Genomic DNA, 20,524 nt, shown 5'->3' on the forward strand with positions numbered 1-20,524 from the left:
TCTCCATTTTGAATGGCCACAATCTCCAGAATAAGAGGTCGCCCAAGATTTGATTTTATTATTGTCACATATATATTGGGATGCAGAGAAAAGTATTGTTTCTCGCACGCTATACAGACAGCATACCATTCATGGAATAGGAAAGGTGCAGAATGTAGTATTACAGTCACAGCCAGGGTGTAGAGAAAGTTCAACTTAGTGTGAGGTAGGTCCATTCAGAAGTCTGTAGGGAAGAAGCTGTTCTTGAGTTGGTTGGTACCACGACCTCAGTTTTTTAAACTCTTCCTGACGGAAGAAGGTGGAAGAGAATGGCCTGCGTGGGGTCCTTGATGGCTGCTTTGCTGAAGCAGGGGGAAGTGTAGACAGTCAATGGATGGTTTATGGATGAGGAGGAATTATGAATCTATGGAATTCTTTACAACGGAGGTGGGTCATTGAGCATGTTCAAGGCTGAGATAGACGGATTTTCCCACAGTAAAGGAAGTGGATAACGTGGCAAAATGGAGTTGAGGATTATCACAATCTCAGTGACAGCAGACTTGATGGACTGAATGGTCTGTGTTTTCACTCATTTTGGGTATCCAGAAATGATTGCGCACACTGGGGAGGGGGTAGATCAGATGTGTACACCATAACTAGCTGTATGGCACTATTCCAGTACAGCTGGAAACAGTGCGTATCTGTCAGTGGAAAGCTGCCCAGTCTGTGCTCCATCATTTTATGATGGCAGATTTAGTCAATTATGCAGTCAATCAAGTGGCACTTGGCAACAGCCTGCTAACTGGGGTCTGCCAGGGCTGCTTGGCTCTAGGCCTTAGTCCAAACATAGAATCCCTTCAGTGCAGCAGGAGGCCATTTGGCCCATCGAGTCTGCACTGCCCACGATCCCACCCTATCCCCATGCATTCACCCTAGCTAGTCCCCCCAACTCTAAGGGGCAATTTAGCATGGCCAATCCAGCTAACCTGCATATGTTTGGACATGATGGGGGTGGCACAGTGATTAGCACTGCAGCCTTGCACTTCCAGGGACATGGGTTTGATTCCTGGCTTGGGTCACTGTCGGTGTGGAGTTTGAACGTTCTCCCCTTGTCTGCAAGAGTTTTCCTCCAGGCGCTCCAGCTTTCTCCCACCATCCGAAAGATATGCTGATTGGCCATGCTAAATTGCCCCTTAGTGTCCTGGGATTAGGGCAAATTTTTTGGGGCTGGGGTCCAAGTGGGATTTATGGTGTAGGCTTGATGGGTTGAATGGTTCTGAATTCTGTTAAAGAACTGAACTCCAGAGATGAGGAGACTGTCCTTGCCATATTGGATCGAACGCTACCTTAATATTAAAGTGTTTGTAAAATTGTATTCAATGTAACTTGGGATGGAATTCCTCCACTACTCAAAACAGCCTAGAAAGATGACTACAGTGGTTAGTTGATCCCTGCTGCCAAGCCTTGCTGTAGCAATACTTTGAGCTGCTATCCCTGGTCTAGCCATCTTTAATTATGTCGTCAATGACCTTGCCTGTACTCGAAGGTCAGCAATGCGGATGTTTGCTCGTTGCAGTGTCTTGAGTTCCATTTGTGACTCAAACACACAAGCATCTGTACCCACTTGAGATTTGGATGGCATTCCATCTCCTCACGTGACACAAATGTTAGTTGCCACTTCCAAGTGCCAGCTAACTCTGAAGAATTGGAAATGGGAGGAGGCCATTCAGCCCTTCAAGCCTGCTCTGCTATTCAGTGCAAACATTTTCTGATCTTCCATTTTCCCTGCCCCTTGATTTTTAACACACAGAAATATTTCTCCAAACATACTCCTGAACCTTTGTACCCTCTGGGGTGGGGGGAATGCCTTCCCACCCCAGCACTAAATGACTAATTCTGACACACTGCCAGATTTCTCCTGCTCCATCTGCCACTGTCCATCCCTCACCTGCTCAGATTCAGTGGAGATGTCCATAGATCTCGGCAGGGTTTTCCAGTCTCTGGTTGAACGAGGCTGTAAAATCCCAACAATAGGTTTGTTAGTGTCGTGTAGGCTTTCCACAAGAACTAGAGGACAAGGCCTCAAAGGGGAAACAGGTTTAGGACTGAGTTGAGGAGGAACTTGTTCTTCACACAGTTGTGAATATGGGAATTCCCTGCCCAGTTTAGGCTCCCTCATTGAATGTTTTTAAGGCAAAAATGTTCCTTTGAACAGTAAAGGAATTAAGGGTTATGGTGAGTGGGTGGGTAAGTGGAGCTGAGTCCATGAAAAGATCAGCCATGATCTTACTGAATGGCAGAGCAGGCTCGAGGGGCCAGATGGCCTACTCCTGCTCCTAGTTATGTTCTTGCATTGACACTGCAATGAAGTTAGTATGAAAATCCCCTAGGTGCCACACTCCAGCACCTGTTTGGGTACACTAAGGGAGAATTTAGCACAGCCAATGCACCTAACCAGCACGTCTTTTGGACTGGGGGAAGGAACCCATGCAGACATGGGGAGAACATGCAGACTCTGCACAGACCCAAGCTGGGAATTGGAATCAAACTTGGGTCCCTGGCACTGAGGCAGACATATTAACCATTCCCCCTAGATAATCTAGGGCAACAAAAACACTTCTTCCTGCATCTACCCTGCCAAGCCCTGTACGAATTCTATACATTGTAAATGAGATCACAACCCCCCAGAGAAATATGTCCTGATCTAATCAGTCTTTCCTTCAAAGGACAATCCTTTCATCCCAGGAATTAATTAATTTTCATGAAAATTTGCATGGCCTCTGATGTGCAAGGAGACCAAAACTCTGCACTCCAGGTCTGGCCTGACCAAAGCTTTTATATAATTGCAGCAAGTCATTCTCCTACACTCTTGTAATAAAGGCTAACATGCCATTTATCTTAACTTACTTGCTGTGCAGGCATGTTGTTTTTAGTGAGCAAGGACAAAATTCCTCTCTGAATTCTGCACTTCCCAACCCCTCTAAGACAGTGTATTTCTACTTCCCATCAATGTGTTTTTACCCCCTCGTTTCTCCACCGTTATACTCCATCTGCCAGTTACTTTCCCCACTTGGCTATCCTCCCAATTCCCCTTAGATCCATTGCATCCTCAAACTCTCCCTCACTGTCATCTCCGAACTTTGATTTTTCCCATGTCCAAATCCATTGTGGATTGTGACTAGCTGGGGCCTGAGCACTGATTCCTGTGGTAACCCACTGATCATAGAGTCCAACAGTGCAGAAGGAGGTCAATCGGACCATCAAGTTCACACTGACCACAATCCCACCCAGACCCTATCCCCATAACCCCATGTATTTACCCAAGCTAGTCTAATCAACAGCCTGCCAACCTGAAAATGACTCTCCTCTTGTTTTTTTTTCCCAATTCCCATGTGCTCTAATTGCTTACTGACCTCTCGAGGGCTTTATCCAAAGCTTTCTCAAAATCTAATTACACAACAAAAAAAATTACAACACAGAAACAGGCCCTTCAGTCTCCCATGCTGCCCGACTTAACTAAAAACCCCCTACCCTTCCAGGGACCATACCCCTCTATTTCCATCCTGTTCATGTATTTGTCCAGACAGCCCTTAAAGCTCACTATCATATCTGCTTCCACCTTCCCCTGGCAGCGAGTTCCAGGCACTCACCACCCTCTTGTTTCTAACTTCTCCTTGCCCCTTGCACCTTAACCCTACGACCCCTAGTCATTGACTCTTCCAACCTGGGAAAAGCTTCTGTCCTTTTTGTTACACGACTAAGCAGACCTGGGTAAAAATTTCAGTGCAAGCTGGTCAGAGTTGACCCCAATTTATACTTAAAATAAACTTCTTACACTCCAAATTTGAGACCTGCATACTACCCATGGAATGGAACTGGCTGGGCTCACTTCACCCAGTACAAATCTTGGTCTTGCAACTTGAATTCTGAACTTGGAGTCTTCCACGTAACAAAGGTTGGTCTCTTTGCTGTGCCTCTGCTGCCAGCGTCGTCTTGCTGGAATGACCTCTCGGTGTCTCTTTTATCCCCCTTTTCACACCCTTCTGGAAGGTTCTCTGGCTTCCAGCCAGTTTGATTTCTGGGTGAGGGTCCACAGCACCCAAAGGGATTGCTGATTCCATATATGGAAGACACCAAGGTCCCTGGGTATCCTTCCTCCTGTAACCCCTTTTCCATACAAGGTAGCAGCAAGAATTCACAGTTCCAGAGTGTCTGGCTGAAATTGGGGGATATACAAACACACTTTCCTTGGTAAGAACTGAGCACCTTTAGGCCTGGACTGGCCCCTGCTTGCCTGTGACCTCTGATTCAACTTGGCCTGTCTGAATTCCCATCAGGCCTGGCTGCTGTTTAATTGTCCAGTTGTGAATCTGGCCCAGCTGTTCCAGTTGTGGGCTACTTGGCCACAATCCTCCCTCCTTGATCCTGTGAGGCTGAGTGAATTGGATCACCAAACCTTGAAAAAAAATCCTTGCCCATGGGCAGGCATCGAAGTCTTGGACAAAAGTTACCACAGCTAATTTCATAGTGTCAAAAATCAATTGAATTCTTTTTATCAATCATCTATACTCTGTTCAACATTACTACTGAATCAATTTGATTGTAAACGTTAGCAGGTTAGTGCAAAAGGTGAACAATGCAGAGGTGTGTTGGCAGACAGACCCACAGATGGAGATTTTATCAGGGCCCACCCATAAGGTTCTGTCCCCTCATTTACCTGTGTCCAGTGGGTTGGACAGTAGGTGTCCTAGGTAGCTTGGTGTGTTGGTGTATGATCAATTCTCCCAATTGTGCAATGGTCACCAAAACAATAATTGTGAAACATCCCAGGCTTTAATCACCCTAGCAGCAGCTGCGTAGTTTCTATCTGTATGATTTTCCCCTCAGGTGTGAGGATACTGCAGTGGAACGTATCCACAAAATATGGGGGTGACAGTGGTTAGCAGTGCTGCCTCACAGCACCAGGGACCTGGGTTCAATTCCAGCCCTGGGCCACTGTCTGTGGAGTTTGCATGTTCTCCCCATGTCTGCATGGGTTTCCTCCAGGTGCTCTGGTTTCCTCCCCACGTCTGAAGACGTGCTGGTTAGGAATGTTGACCTGAACAGATGCCAGGGTGTGGTGACTAGGAATTTCACAGTAACTTCATTGCAGTGTTAATGTAAGCCTGCCTTGTGACTTATAGATTAACTTTTTAAAAAGCTTTGCTTTTTTTCCTCCACCCATTTTAATTCTTGGCAGCCTGAGCATTATCCAGCAACATTTTTGTCTTTTCATAGCTGAGGGTGTGAACATAGAATCCCTACAGTGTGGAATGAGGTCATTCACCCCACCAAGTCTGTGCTTCTAACAATTCCACCCAGGCACTATCCTCGTAACGCCATGTGAACCCCTGACACTAAGGGGCAATCCCATCCAGACCTCTTCCCTGTCACCAAGTATTTACCCATTAATCCATCTAATCTACACATCTTTGGACACTATAAGGGTCAATTTAGCACGGCTAATCCACCTAACCCCTACATCTTTGGACTGTGGGAGGAAACCGGAGCACCTGGAGAAAGCCCACACAGACATGGGGAGAATGTGCAGGCTCCACACAGGCAGTGACCCAAGCTGGGAATCGAACCTGGGTCCCTGGTGCTGAGGGGCAGCAGTGCTAAACACTGTGCCGCTCATTGAGTTTTATCCATAATTCCCTAACTGTAACAAATCCTGTCTGTACAACTTCCTGTTGTTACCTCTATCACTGCCTCGCTTATCTGGATCATCAGCCAGGTAAGACATGTTGGTCAGGTGCATTGGCCATGCTAAATTCTGTACACCTGGCTAGCACGGTGGTTAGCACTGCTGATTCACGGCTCCAGGGACCTGGGTTCGATTCCCGGCTCGGGTCACTGTCCATATGGAGTCCGCACGTTCTCTTGTCTGTGTCTTTCCTCTGGATGCTCCGGTTTCCTCCCACAGTCCAAAGATGCATAGGTTAGATTGGCCATGCTTAAATTTCCCCTTTAGTGTCTTGATGTGTAGGTTAGATTAGCGGGTAAATATGTGGGGGGTAGGGCCTGGGTGGGATTGTGGTCAGTACAGACGTGGTGGGCCCAGTGGTCTTTCTCCACTGCAGCATTTCTGATCTGTGATACCCGAACAGGTGCTGGAGTGTGGGGAATTTCGCAGGAACTTCATTGTGGCGTTATTTTAACCGCAAGGCTTAAATTAAAATTTTAACCCAGGCTGGGATCTGAATCAGAGTTCCTGGTGCTGAGGCAGCAGTGCTAACCACTGTGGCACCCCCGTTGTAGGATTGTACTCTCCAATATTGTACTGCTGTCAACCCAGTGGCGCAGATTGGTCATAAACTATCAACCATTGCGAGCTTGACACCCTAGTAAAGTGAGGGGGTTCAACTGAAACTCTTGAGTCTGGAAAGTAAGATTTGGTTTGGGGAGCTGTCGATGAGCAAAAATGTGACCACAGCGCTCAGGGCATTGAGAAGGAGTTTCTTTAACTTGCAACTACTGGACGTGGAGCTACTGGAATGTCTTGAGGAATGAGTTGCTGCCAGTGGTACATCCTGCACATTGAGGAGATGAATTCACATTGGTCTGTCACTTTTTCCAAACCGTGAATTTTATAGGCTGGTGAGATGATCCGGGGTGTGGTCATCCAGTGTGTCTTGGAACACTAACTTGATCAAAAATTGAAATTCCTGACCTGGACAAGCTGTCGGATAACTTAATGTTTTTTACAAGGCTGCACTCCAATAATTTTGACCCTGAATCTCGCAGTGATTGGAGAATGTCTGCAAATTGTTTTTTAAATTATATTTCAGATGTGTAGTTTAAAACAACACCAGGGGTTGTCGAAACCGTGGGTCACCGTCCGGGATTTTGAATGGTGCGCTCAGAGGTTGTCATGGCAACCCTGGCAGCATCGTGCTCCACAGAAGTCCAAGGGCCCCCACGATGTGTGGGCCGGTTATTCTCTCTCTCTGCTTTGGGAATGGAGTGATCAGCTTCAGTCTGCCCTGAGTACAGCTTGGTTACCATTTCCCTTCACCTTATCCCAGCTCCGTTTGAGTGGGAAAGGAGTGAGCCTTTGTGTGACCCCCATTCATGGCAGCATCGTGCAACATTCATCATTGGGTCTGGTTTCCCCTCTCAGTCCGAAAGAGCTGCTGGTTAAGTGCATTGGCCGCGCTAAATACTCCCTCAATTGATTTATTATTGTCACATGTATTAACGTAATGAAAAGTATTGTTTCTTGCACACTATACAGACAAGATACTCTTCATAGAGAAGGTGCAGAATGTAGTATTAGTCATAGCTAGGGTGTCGAGAAAGATCAACTTAGTGGGAGGTAGGTCCATTTAAAAGGCATAACTATAAGGTTCATGGTGGGAGATATAGAAGGGATGTCCAAGGTAGATTCTTTACTCAATGGTTGGGGTGTGGAATGGACTGCCTGCTGTGATAGTGGAGTTGGACACTTCAGGAACTTTCAAGCGGTTATTGGATAGGCACATGGAGCACACCAGAATGATAAGGAGTGGGATAGCTCAATCTTGGGTTCAGACGTAGCTCGGCACAACATTGAGGGCCAAGGGGCCTGTACTGTTCTATGTTCTAAAAGTCTGATGGCAGCAGGGAAGAAGTAGTTTTTGAGTCACTTGGTATGTGATCGCAGACTCCTGTATCTTCTTTCCTGGTGGAAGAGTGTCTGAAGTTTGTGGGGTCCTTAATTATGTTGACCACTTTCCTGAGCAGTGGCAAGTGTAGACAGTCAGTGGATGGGAGGCTGGTTTGTGAGATGGACTGGGGCTACGTTCATGACCCTTTTTGAGGTTCCTTGCAGTCTTGGGCAGAGCAGGAGCCATACCAAGCTGGGATACATCTGGAAAGGATGCTTTCTATAGTGCATCTATTTTAAGTGTACCTGAACATATACCAGTGTGTTGACTAGGGGATTTTCACCATAATTTCATTGCAGTGTTAATGTAAACCTACTTCTGACAATAAACAGAAGATAGTATCTTCATTCATTAGCTTTAAGTTAAATACAGATTTTTGTTTAATTATTGAGGCTTATTATCCTGCTGTTTTCACTCAATTTTGGCAGGGCACTCATTTCACATCACCCACTCAATTTTCACTCCTGGGGGGTGGGGGGGTGGGTGGGCTATCTCACCCAGTCCTCCAATTGGGGTCAGTCACAGGAGGGAGGGCACATTAGTGCGATGCTCCAAAATGTGCTTAATGCAACAAGGCAGCTGAGCCTTGCCTTGAGAGAGTTTTTACCTTGGCTGGTCCTTTGGGATCAAATATGGATTTGTTCTGAATATTGGTGTCCACTTGCTGCTTGGCCTTTTGGCTAAGTTCGAGTGTAGTTTTGGTACCTTACACTTGGTTGACGTCATGAGGTTACACTGAAGCTTCATTGGCTGCAATTTTTAAAAGCAGCGTTTTGGCTAAGATGCAAATGAGATCAAGTCTTGGAGCAGGCATTGCACCTGCTCCAATCAGCTTGCATCGTGTAGGTAAAGCCCAAGACAGGAAGTGGTGAGCCTCCATTTATCAGTTTGGGTCTGGAATGTCTCCCTTGCTGGGACTTTAAATTGGGCTTTGGATTGAAACAAAAAAAGTCAACTTGAGCATCTTGTTTGGGCTATTTGAAGAATGTTTGGTTTACTCCCTGCCACAGGGCCACTGTTGGTGCAGAGTCTGCACATTCTCCCCGTGTCTGTGTGGGTTTCCTCCACATTCCAAAGATGTGCGAGTTGAGCGGATTGGCCATGCTAAATTGCCCGCTAGTGTCGGGGGGGATATTGTCAGGGTAAATACAGGGGGTTATGGTTGGGGGGGTGTGGGGGGGGGTTGTGGGTGGTGCAGAATAGGGGTTGCTGTCAGTGCAGGCTCAATGGGCCAAATGGCTGCCTCCTGCACTGTAGGGATTCTGATTTCTGAAGCAGCATTAAATACATGTTTGAAGTCCAGCCTCTGACTTTAACATGCCTGTTTGAAAGATCTGGGATCTCTGAGAGCAAGGAGAATCTGTTGGGGGCAATTTGATTTTGGGGCCCAGATTGTATCGCTCAAGACATGTAGCCAGTGGATATGTGACTTTATTTCTGAATGTTCGGGCGTTAACTCTATTACTCACACAAGAGGTGTGTAATGTAACACTTTTTTTTTAAAAGAAACATTGACATTTAAATATCTAACACCTAGTTACTGACCATCCTATTTTTTTTCCCATTCCCTTTTCCAGCCAGTTGGGTTTGTAACCTTCGATAATCGTGCTGGAGCAGAGGCAGCGAAGAATGCATTAAATGTAAGTATGAATCTCTCTCATGAAGACTTTTGTGTGGATGTATCCGTTGAGTAATCCAGCAGAAAGATGCTGCATGCCTTTTGCTTTCTAGTTTGAGTCTCTCCCTCCAGCTGGAGAGCGATTACTGTGTCTGCGCAATGCAGTAAGTTTTCAATATTCATTTGTCCCATCGTTGGTCTGTGCCTGTCCCCAACCCTTCCCCTGAGTAAAGGGCAGCACAGTGGTTATACTGCTGCCTCTCAGTGCCAGGGGCCCAGGTCTGATTCCTGGCTTGGGTCACTGTCTGTGTGGAGTCTGCACATTCTCCCCATGTCTGCGTGGGTTTCCTCCCACAGTCTGAAAAACATACTGATTTGGGTAGATTGGCCATGCTAACTTCTCCCTCAAGTCTGCTCCTACTGGTCCATGGCTGATCTGATTGCAATCGCAACCCTATATTTCTGTCCCACACCACCCCCCCCACAACCTCGAAGGGCTGCATGGTGGCACAGTGGTTAACACTGCTACCTCAGCTGCCAGGGACCCATGTTCAACTCCCAGCTTGGGTCACTGTGGAGTTTGCATATTCTCCCTGTGACTGCGTGGGTTTTCTCCCACAATACAAAAGATGTACTGATTTAGGTGCATTGGCCATGCTAAATCCTCCCTTGGTGTACCCGAACAGGCGCTGGCCGAAGTGTGGCGACTAGGGGATTTTCACAGTAACTTCATTGCAGTGTTAATGTAAGCCGACTTGTGACACTGACGAACTTAAATGCAGTCCAGAAGGCCTCCAGTGTTGTATCACTCCATTTGAAGATTTTCATACCAACAAGTCTCCAATTTGCAAAACGGCTGCCTCAATGGTGTTAGATATCCTTGAAATGGAGAATTTTGTGGCTCCCCCTCCTCCCCAGGCTGCAGGTTGCCCACTGCTGGGGTAGGGACATGGTCCATTACAGATGGACCAAAGATGTGACGCAATCTCCCATTCTAATAGAGTTTTGATTTCGAAAGTTTACAAAGCTAGTTGAAATTTCCCATCATCCTCTCCTCCATCACCCACTTGTGGTTCTCTCCATTATTCAATATACAAGGTCAGGTGGAATTTTACCTCTAAAAATGCATGACCACCTACAAGGCTGAACTATACAGGGTGCTGTGCCCCTACCTGGGTGTCACCCTCCCAATAAAGCGGGGGGCGGGGGGGGGGTGGGGGGTAGTAGAGAAACAACACTACCCAGGGGAAGAATGACTGTTCTACAGTCTTCAGTAACCAATTAGTTGGTCTTAAGTGGGGTTTCTATCCTGTGAGGGACAGGAAGTCCTGTCGCCAACCAATCCAGGCCCATGATGTGCGAGAGGTGCCACTAGGAGTGGTGGCCACCGCCAGTACTACACTCTGATCTACAGTTGATTGTAATTGTGTTTTCGGAGGGGGGGAAAGGGGCAGGAGAGGGGGAAATGGAGGGTGGGGTTTGAGGCCTTGAGGGAAAAGTGGGGAATGACCCTCTGGGCCTGGAGGCCCAGTATGGATTCCCCTTCCTACCACCACCACCCCTGTGCAGGTAAGGCTTGGCACAGATGTCTCCTATTGCTGGGAACATACTACAATGGAAGGATTGGCACACTGGGCAAGTTGTCTGCCAGCCCTGCCTCTAGCTGTGAATGCCATCCAGATGGTGGCAGGTGGACAGGGTGCTTGCTTTAACATTCCCCTTTCTCCCAAACCTGCTATTGGGGCATTCCTATCTGGAATGGGATTGATTTGTGTTGTATGGGCCATGTTCCAAGAGGAAATTGGGTCATGACCTCTTGAATGAGGGGGGGAATCCCAGAGAGACTTAAAATTCTAACGGGACTGTTCAGGGTCAATGCAGGGAGGATGTTCCTGATTGGTGGGGGGAGTCCAGAACCAGGGGTCCCAGTCTGAGGATTCGGGGTAGACCATTAGGATGGAGGTGAGGAGACATTTCTTCATCTGGTGAGCCTGTGGAATTCATTCCCACAGGAAGTAGTTGATGCCAAAACATTCAGGTGGCTGGATACAGCACTTGGGGATCAAAGGTTATGGGGAGGAAGTGGGTCGAAGGGCCAAATGGCCTTATGCTCCATCTTAAGATAGGAGGGGAGGCCATTTGGCCCTTTGAACCTGCTCAGCCATTCATCATGATCATGGCTGATCATCCAACTCAATAGCCTAATCCTGCTTTCTCCATAACCTTTGATCCGATTCACCAAGTGCGATATCCAGCTGCCTCTTGAATACATTCAATGTTTTGGCATCAACTATTTCCTGTGATAATGAATTCCACAGGCTCACTGGGTGAAGAAAGTCTCTTCATCTCCATCCTAAATGGTCTACCCTGAATCCTCGGACCATGAGCGGCCTGGTTCTGGACTCCCCAGTACACATGGTTGAATGTGGCCACTATTGCTTTCCCCTCTTTTTATCCCCCTGTCTCCCCCTCAATCCTGGAACTCCTATAAAAGTGTTCTCAATAGCTCTGAGTAGAAAGCGTGCAGTAAAGCGAGACCCACTATTGCTCCACGTTCTTGGAGCTTTGTAGAGTCACTGTCAATTTAATTAACTTCAGCTTGATGGGGCCTCCACAGACCCCAGCAGGTGTGGAACAACTAAACATCCCCATGTTCCGACCTTGCTTGCAATTTTTCTCGTGACTAAGCGCTGACACATTGGCAGTGCAAGTTGACGAATGACTTCCTTCAGGCCCTGCTGGTCGCTTGCCAGGGCCAGCGTGACTAATGGATTACAATGCAGATTATTGCTTTAACTGTTGCTGAAGTTGCCTGCAATGGACAGCGTTCTCCGTTTTCAAGGATATCTAACACCACTGTGGCAACCTTTTACAAGACTGGAGACTTATGGTGTGAAAATCTTCAAACGGTGGAGTGATGTAGCACTGGAGGCCCTCTGGACTTTAATTTATTAGCATCACATGTAGGCTGGCATTAACACTGCATTGAAGTTACTGTGAAAATCCTCTGGTTGCCCCACTGTTCAGGTACTCAGAGAATTTAGCATGGCCAATGCACCTAACCATGTCTTTCGGACTGTAGGAGGAAGATGCTTCCTCCCTCAGTTGAAAAGATGTGTACGTTAGATTGGCCATATTAAATTCCCCCTTAGTATCAGGGCCTAGTTAGGGTAAATTTATGGAGATTGGGTTGGGATTGTGGTCAGCGCAGACTTGAATGGTTGAAACAGGGGCACCCAGAGGAAACCCACACAGACATGGGGAGAACACGCAAACACCACACAGAGGAGAATCAAACCCAGGTCCCTGGCACTGAGGCCGCAGTGCTAACCACTGCGCTACTGAGCATGTGTTTGTTGCATGGAATCAGCAACATCCGGAAAGGTGTCTCAGCAAGCAATGTCATGTATTTGTAGTGTTTTCTTCAACCCTTCCATGGTCTTCCTGATCCCCTTTTCCATGGGGATCCCTTCCCATTTCCCAATCCACTGCACCATTTGTAGTTCTAGTGTCATCTGCCTTTTCCCTCCTCCAACCTTCACTCAAGATGTCCTTTTTAAAACCCATTTCATTTGGCCTAACCTCCAGGGTTGGTGTGACCCATTGGTCCAATACTCCTGCGCAGAAGATGTTTTACTAAATTTAAGGAACTCTAAATGGTCCTGATCTTTCTGAAGATATTCTACTGTTTACCCCCCCCCCCCCCCACCCCCCCAACTCCCGCAACTGAATCTAGAGTCTGCTCTTGAAATGAGGTCGACTTTCCTTGGTCTGTACTTTGGTAGGCTGTCCTACCATTGATTTCAATGCAAATTGGTAATGGGACACACCATACAAAGCTTTGGAAATGGGTGTAACTGTTAACAATCTTTTTGGCTCCCATTGAGGTGACAACTCAGTGCATTTTTTTATTCATTCATGAGACATGAACATCACTGCCTGGCCAGCATTTGTTGCCCTTGAGAAGGTGGTGGTGGTGAGCCACTGTCTTGAGTGAGTCTTGCTAGGCCATCTCAGTAGTTGAGTTGTTGTGGATCTGGAGTAACGGGTAAGCCAGACTGGGTAACTGCACTCCATCAGTTGCTAGGGTTTTGCACAAATCTCTGAAGCCAAACGGTGTGTAATGTGGCAAACTAGGTATCTTTTGAAACATTTGCCGGAAATGTTGTAGTTAAGGACGGTACAGTAGTTAGCATTGCTGCCCCTCTGCACTGGGGATCAGGGTTCATTTCCTGGCTTGGGTCACTGTCTGAGCAGAGTCTGCACATTCTCCCCGTGTCTGCATGGGTTTCCTCCCACAGTCCAAGAGACGTGCTGGTTAGATTCATTGACCATGCTAACTTCTCCCTCATTGTACCTGAACAGGCACTGGAGCGTGGCGATTAGGGAATTTTCACAGTAACTTCATTGCAGTGTTAATGTAAGCCTACTTGTGACACTAATTAGGGGTGGCATGGTAGCACTGCTGCTTCGCAGCTCCAGGGACCTGGGTTCGATTCCTGGCTCAGGTCACTGTCTGTGTGGAGTTTGCACATTCTCCTCGTGTCTGCGTGGGTTTCCTCCAGGTACTCTGGTTTCCTCCCACAATCCAAAGATGTGGGGGTTAGGTTGATTGGCCATGCAAAAATGCCCCTTAGTGTCCTGAGTGCGTAGGTTAGAGGGATTAGTTGGTAAAATTTGTAGGGATATGGGGATAGGGCCTGGGTGGGATTGTGGTTGGTGCAGACTCAATGGGCTAAATGGCCTCTTTCTGCACTGTAGCGTTCAATGATTGATAAACTTTACTGAAGAATGTTTGATTTGTAGTCAGTTTGTCTCCAACAGATAAATATCTCATTTTGTAACTTCCTAGCTAGATTGTAATGCTACATTCTGCACTTTCCTTCTCTATGAATGGTATGCTTACTTAAATAAGCAAATTACAAGCTGATGAGGTGACAAATTAAAAACTTCTTTAAAAAAAAAAGTCAGTTGGAAGAAATCTGCAACCTGTATAGTGCACAAGAAACTATACTTTTCACTAATACAAGTGACGGTAATAAATCAATGACTAATACTACATTTAGCTCTTTCTCCCCTATGTATTCTATGCTTTGTGTATAGCACACAAGAAGATACTTACTGTATCCCAATACATGTGACAATAAATCAAATCAAAACTTGAGTTGTGAATCCTCCTATCTTTTGAGTAGTCAATAGGCTAAATGCTGCCTATGTTTTTTGGATGCTGTTGAGGAAGTTTAATAATTAAGATTCCACCCTTTCTCCCTCCTTTTATTAGGGCATCAGGTTTGACCCCGAGAATCCTCAAACTCTCCGATTGGAGTTCGCAAAAGCAAACACAAAGATGGCCAAAAGCAAGCTGATGGCGACACCCAACCCCACAAATATGCACCCAGCCTTGGGGGCGCACTTCATCGCACGGGACCCCTGTAAGTACCCAGTTTCATCTTTGCGCCGTCCAGTCTGTGTTTCATTCTCTCTCGGGCAATCCGTTAGCCCTTGTGCCCCCCGCCCCACCATCCCCAGGACTGCAGAGGGCAATGTGGGTGACGCTTACTGAGTAATGCATTGTGTCAATTTTCTTGTGCCGCAGTAGGAAATTTAAGGAGCATTCCTCTTTCTTTCCACCCTTAGGTCCCCACTGCTGCCTCCCACCACCGTGCTTCCTCCAGCCGTTAGGATGGGATGCGGATCACGGATTGCTCCAAGGCCAGTCAGTACCACCCCACATGTGGCTGAGAGGTGCGCTTCTTCAGTGGTGGACTGGCACTCTCTCTCAAACAGTTTCTCAGGGCACCCTCCCCCATTCCTAACCATGTTCCAAGACGGCGCACTTTACCAGAGTGTACCGTCTGGGCAAAGTGAAACACGTTCAGCAGTTGAATAACCTACTAAAACCTTGTAAGGACGTTTCTGCCATTTATTATAGACTCTTTTCCCCTTTTCAAAAGTGTATTCCTTTGGAGTGGCACTGTGGCAGAATGGTTGGCACTGCTGCCTCACAGCACCAGGGACCCAGATTCGATTCCTGCCTTGGGCGTTGGCACAATGGTTGGCACTACCGCCTCAGCATCAGGGACCCGGGTTCATTTCCCACCTTGGGTGACTGGAGTCTGCATGTTCTCCCTGCGTGGGTCTCCTCCAGGTGCTCTGGTTTCCTCCCACACTCTGAAAGATGTGCAGGCTGGGTGGATTGGCCATGCTAAATAGGCCCTTAGTGTCCCAAGATGACTAGGGGGAATTAGTGAGATAAGACATAGGTGTTATGGGGATGGTCTGGTTGGGACGCTCTCTCGGCTGGTGCAGATGTAATGGACCGAATGGCCTCTTCTATACTGTAGCAATTCTCTTTATTTGATGCACAATTGCAATCTCTGCTTAGTCATCCTAAACTGGTTTCCTACGTTCAATTGGAACGAGCATTTTTTGCCATCAGTGCTGTGGGAACGCCCAACCCGTGTTGGGGAGGCAATGGCCTAGTTGTATTATCCCTAAACTATTAATCCAGAAACTCAGTGAATGTTCTGGGGACCTGGGTTCGAATGGCAAACAGTGGAATTTGAATTCAGTAATGGAAATGTGGAATTAAAAATCTATTGGAAAACCCATCTGGTTCACTAATCCTTTTTTTAGGGAAGGAAATCTACAGGCCTGGTCTGGCCTACATGTGACTCCAGAGCCACAGCAATGTGGTTGACTCTCAACTGCCCTTGGGCAACTAGGGATGGGCAATAAATGCTGCCCAGCCAGCGACACCCATGTCCCACAATGAATAAAGTGTAGTTCCCCAGCCTCTATCATCAAACATTACTACTTTGAAGCATAGAATCTGCAGTGTAGGAGGAGGCCATTTGGCCCATTGAGCCTGCACCAGTAATAATCCCACCCAGGTCCTGTCCTAGCCCTGTGACCCCCACACACTTACTCTCCTAATCCCTGGACACCTAGGGTCAATTTAGCTTGGCCAATCAACATAACCCGCATGTCTTTTGGAGTGTGGGAGGAAAACGGAGGGAACCCACACAGACATGGAGAGTGTGTGCAAACTCCAGTGATCTGAGGCTGGAATTGAACCCAGGTCCCTAGCACTGAGAGGCAGCAGTGTTAACCACTGTCATCCTCTCTCCAGTACCCTTGTCCTGGATACAAGCAATGGTACCAGTTTAACCACAATCACCGGTTGATGCGAAGGCCTTTTCCAGCAAGATGTGTAGGTTGGGTTGGTCATGCTAAATTGCCCCTTAGTGTCAGGGGTGTTAGCAGGGTAAATGCATAGGGTTATGGGGATAGGGCCTGGATGGGTGCAGACTTGATGAACCAAATGGCCTCTTCCTGCACTGTAGAGATTCTATGTTCTGATGCAAGAAGGATAAGATCTTCCACAGGGAAGATGCTCTTAATTCCTTAGAACTGGACTTGAATCTGGGATCTTTTGGCCTCGTTTATTAATTGAAACAAACTTTTCAAAAATGTTCTCTTGTAGGGGATATGATTACTCATTAGATTTAAGCAGCAAAATTTAGGTGGTGGCTTTAATAAACTTTTAAGGGTAACTTTGCGTATCTGGCCAAAAGGTCTCTTGAGGATTGTGCACTGAATTAGTCTCCAGATGCCCACTTTTCCATGTTGGCCAGAACAGAATCTTCATTTTCTCTCTCCTGGGCTTTAAGTGGCAGAAGCTTTAACTCACCTCTTTAACTAGATTACTTTGAAACCACTTTGGTGCAGCTTGGTGGGTTAGCATCTCACAGCATCAGGGACGCAGATTCAATTCCTGGCTTGGGTCACTGTGCAGAGTTTGTACGCTCTCCCTGTGTCTGCGTGGGTTTCCCCTCAATCCAAAGATGCGCAGGTTAAGTTGATTGGCCATGCTAAATTGCCCCTTTAGTGGGACTAGTAGGGTAAATACATGGGAATAGGACAGTGGGATTGTGGTCAGTACAGCCTCGATGGGCCGAATGGCAGCCTTCTGCACTCGAGATTCTTTGAAGTTCCTCCCTTCATTATAGGGCTGTAGATTCTTATAGTGTAGCTAAAATAGATTTAAAACCAAATTGAATGAGGTAATGCACTCCCTGCTGTTAATGGAAAGAGTCTACTTGGCATCAACTTTAACTTAGTGTTGTGGTCAGGGCCTGTTTTGGAGGAGAATGCCCATCTGCCTCAGCTTTGAGGCTTTGAATAAGACCAAACAAAAATTTAAGAGAATTTTTATCCTCCCTGAAGCAGCCAGAGCAGAGGACAAGCCCACAACTTGTAGAAACCCCAATTCCATCTACCTGTGTTTCCCCTGGGTGCTCTGGTTTACTCCCAGGGCCCAAAGATGTGTGGGTTAGGCGGATTGGCCTGACAAAATTGCCCCTTAGTGTCAGGGGATTAGCAGGGTAAATATGTGGAGTTGTAGGGATTAGGGCCTGGGTGGGATTGTGGTCTGTGCAGACTTGAAGTCAGCCCACCCTCTGTACTGCTGGGATTCTGTGATCAATGTGCCAGTCTTCCCCCTTCTCTTCTCCCCCTTCTTCCCGCTATGGTCTTACCCGCGAGCCCTTCTGTTCCAGGCAGGGATCAGTGGGGTGTCAGTCCACTGGGACAAATGTAAGGCATATTTCAGCCATTCTGCAGATGCTGACTAGAGTTCCTCACTTAATGTGAGGGGAGCAGGGGGCCATCCCTCATCCCTGAAGCCACTCTTGCCACTGAAGCCTAAACAAGGCCCAAGGAAGACATCCTCCAATTCTCCTGAGGAGCTGTTGCCCCTCGGTCTGGGTCACTTATAGGTTTTCCCAATTTTAAATTATTAAACTCTCCCACAGCGTTCCTCTGTTTTTGGGAGACCCCTGTCTAGAAATTTATCTATCATGCAGTTTTACAGGCTTCATTATTACTTATTAGTGTCACAAGTAGGCTTACATTAACACAGCAATGAAGCTACTGTGAAAAATCCCCTTGTTGCCACACTCTGGGTACACTGAAAAATTTTAGCACAGCCAATGCACCTAACCCCCACGTCTTTCAGACTGTGGGAGGAAACCCATGCAGACATGGGGAGAACATGCAGACTTCACACAGTGACCTAAACTGGGAATCAAACCCAGGCCCCTGGCACTGAGGCAGCAGTGCCAACCTGTGCCACCATGCTGCCCTTCCCAATATTTTGTCTTTCTTTTAATATTGGGGGTGCTGACTTTTCTGCTTTTGGGCCTTCCATTGGCCCTCCAGTCTTGGGGCTTGTTTTAAACTTGACAGCAAGCTCGCACATATTTGACGTTGCGCAATTTGCATTGGGGTCCCAGACTCTGGCATGGGGCAAGGCCCCAAAAATGCTCCAGGCATCAGGGATCCTGAGCCCATGAGAGATACCTGACCCCCTCATGTTTCTGGAGCCTTGCGTTCCGTGAGCTTTTTGCTTGCCTTGCAGGGAACAAAGGGATTAATTTTGAAACCAGAGCGGTGATGACTGGTTAATGCCATGTTGGCACAAACTCAAGTATTTGTAAGCTGACACCTTTTGTGTCTCCCACCTGCTGTTGTAATGAAGACAACTGATATTCCGGCTGTGCGTCAGTCACCCCGGTCTTGAAGCTTCCTCGCTAGTGTAAGCAGAAAGCAGCTCAACCTGCAAGTCCCGTTCTGGTGAAACCATAGAATCCCTACAGTGCACGAGGAGGCCATTCAGCCCATTGAGTCTGCACCAGCAACAATCTCACCCCAGATCTTATCCCTGCAGCAGCATATATTTACCCTACTAATCCCCCTCTCTTTCTTATCCCAGGACACCTAAGGTGCAATTTGGCATGGCCAATGCACCCAACCTGCACATCTTTTGGACTGTGGGTGGAAACCCACGCAGACATGGGGAGAATGTGCACACTCCAACTGTCTGCTTTGAGGGCATTGAGTAAAGTTAGCCCACTGGGCTGTTCTTTGGCCTAGGAAAGAGAAAAATATGGCATGGCACTGGTCAGCATTGCTGCCTCAGCGCCAGGGAACTGGGTTTGATTCCTGGCTTGGATCACTTTGTGGAGTCTACACATTCTCCCCATGTCTGTGTGAGTTTCCTCCAGATGCTCCAGTTTCCTCCTACAGTCGTAAAGACGTGCTGGTTAGGGTGCATTGGCCATGCTAACTTCTCTCTCTGTGCCTGAACAGGTGTCAGAGTGTGGCAACTAGGGAATTTTCAGTAACTTCATTGCAGTGTTAATGTAAGCATACTTGTGGCACTAATAAAACTTTTTCAGCCACCTAATTGTGGAATATTGTAGCTGGACTTCTGAATGGGAAAGTTTGCTTTCTCTTTGAAATATGTGGGCCGCATGCCTGGGGTAATAGGATGCTGAATGTAAAAGGGATTTTCTGTTCTGGTTGCCGTCCTGGGATTGGTTACAATAAACGAGAGAGCTTTCAGAAAACCGGAATTAACCTAAATTTCCCAATTCCTCTGCTCTGGCAGCAACCAAAACAAACTAATTGGGCTAATTCTGGACCAATTGGAATTGTGGATTTTGCCTGGGTGAGGTGGCCTGCTCAATTGTTTAATCGAGACAAAAATATCTCTCCAAATTGACAAACCACCATTTTAGTTCTGCCAATCCCAAATTCTCCCCTGCAGGGTTGACAAATGCAGGCAATTGGGGTTAGCTTAGGGGCTTTTAAAACAAAAAAAGGGGGCAGCATGGATATGTTGGGCTGAAGGGCCAGTTTCTTTGCTGTGAACCTCTGACAGCCCTCCAGGATTGCCCTGGACCCTCCTGGAACAGAAGGTCAATCTCCAGGATTGCCCTGGACCCTCCTGGAACAGAAGGTCAATCTCCAGGATTGTCGTGTGCAAATCATTGGGGCACTTATTCAAAAAAAAAATTTATAGAAACATAAGAGCAGGAGGAGGCCATTCAGCCCTTTGAACCTGCTTCTGCCTTTCATTGCGGTCCTGACTGATCATCCAACCCAATAGCCTAATCCTCCTTTTTCCCTCAACTTAGAGTTTTATAGACGTTTACAGCATGGAATCAGGCCCTTCGGTCCAACTTGCCCATGCTGCCCTTTTTTTTAAAACCCCAAGCTAATCCCAATTGCCCACATTTAACCCACATCCCTGTATGCCCATCATACCCATGTAACTATCTAAATGCTTTTTAAAAGACAATTTTCTACTACTACCTCTGAGAACTTGTTCCAGACACTTGCCACCCTCTGGACACTTGTCTCTCTCTCCCCCTCACTTTAAACCTATGCCTTT

At 47.1% G+C, this 20,524-nt stretch overlaps 1 protein-coding gene across 1 annotated transcript in view; it reads left to right on the forward strand.

Moving 5' to 3' along the window:
- LOC145360718 (RNA-binding protein with multiple splicing 2) overlaps positions 1-20,524 on the forward strand; it is a 120,297-nt gene that overhangs the window by 64,120 nt on the left and 35,653 nt on the right. The window contains exons 4-5 of the mRNA XM_080216095.1: positions 9,245-9,307; positions 14,567-14,717. Of these exons, the coding sequence (XP_080072221.1) occupies positions 9,245-9,307; positions 14,567-14,717 (214 nt within the window). The remainder of the gene's footprint in view (positions 1-9,244; positions 9,308-14,566; positions 14,718-20,524) is intronic.

Source organism: Carcharhinus amblyrhynchos, chromosome 32, assembly GCF_965287045.1.
Source record: "Carcharhinus amblyrhynchos chromosome 32, sCarAmb.v2.hapA, whole genome shotgun sequence".
Taxonomy (NCBI): domain Eukaryota; kingdom Metazoa; phylum Chordata; class Chondrichthyes; order Carcharhiniformes; family Carcharhinidae; genus Carcharhinus; species Carcharhinus amblyrhynchos.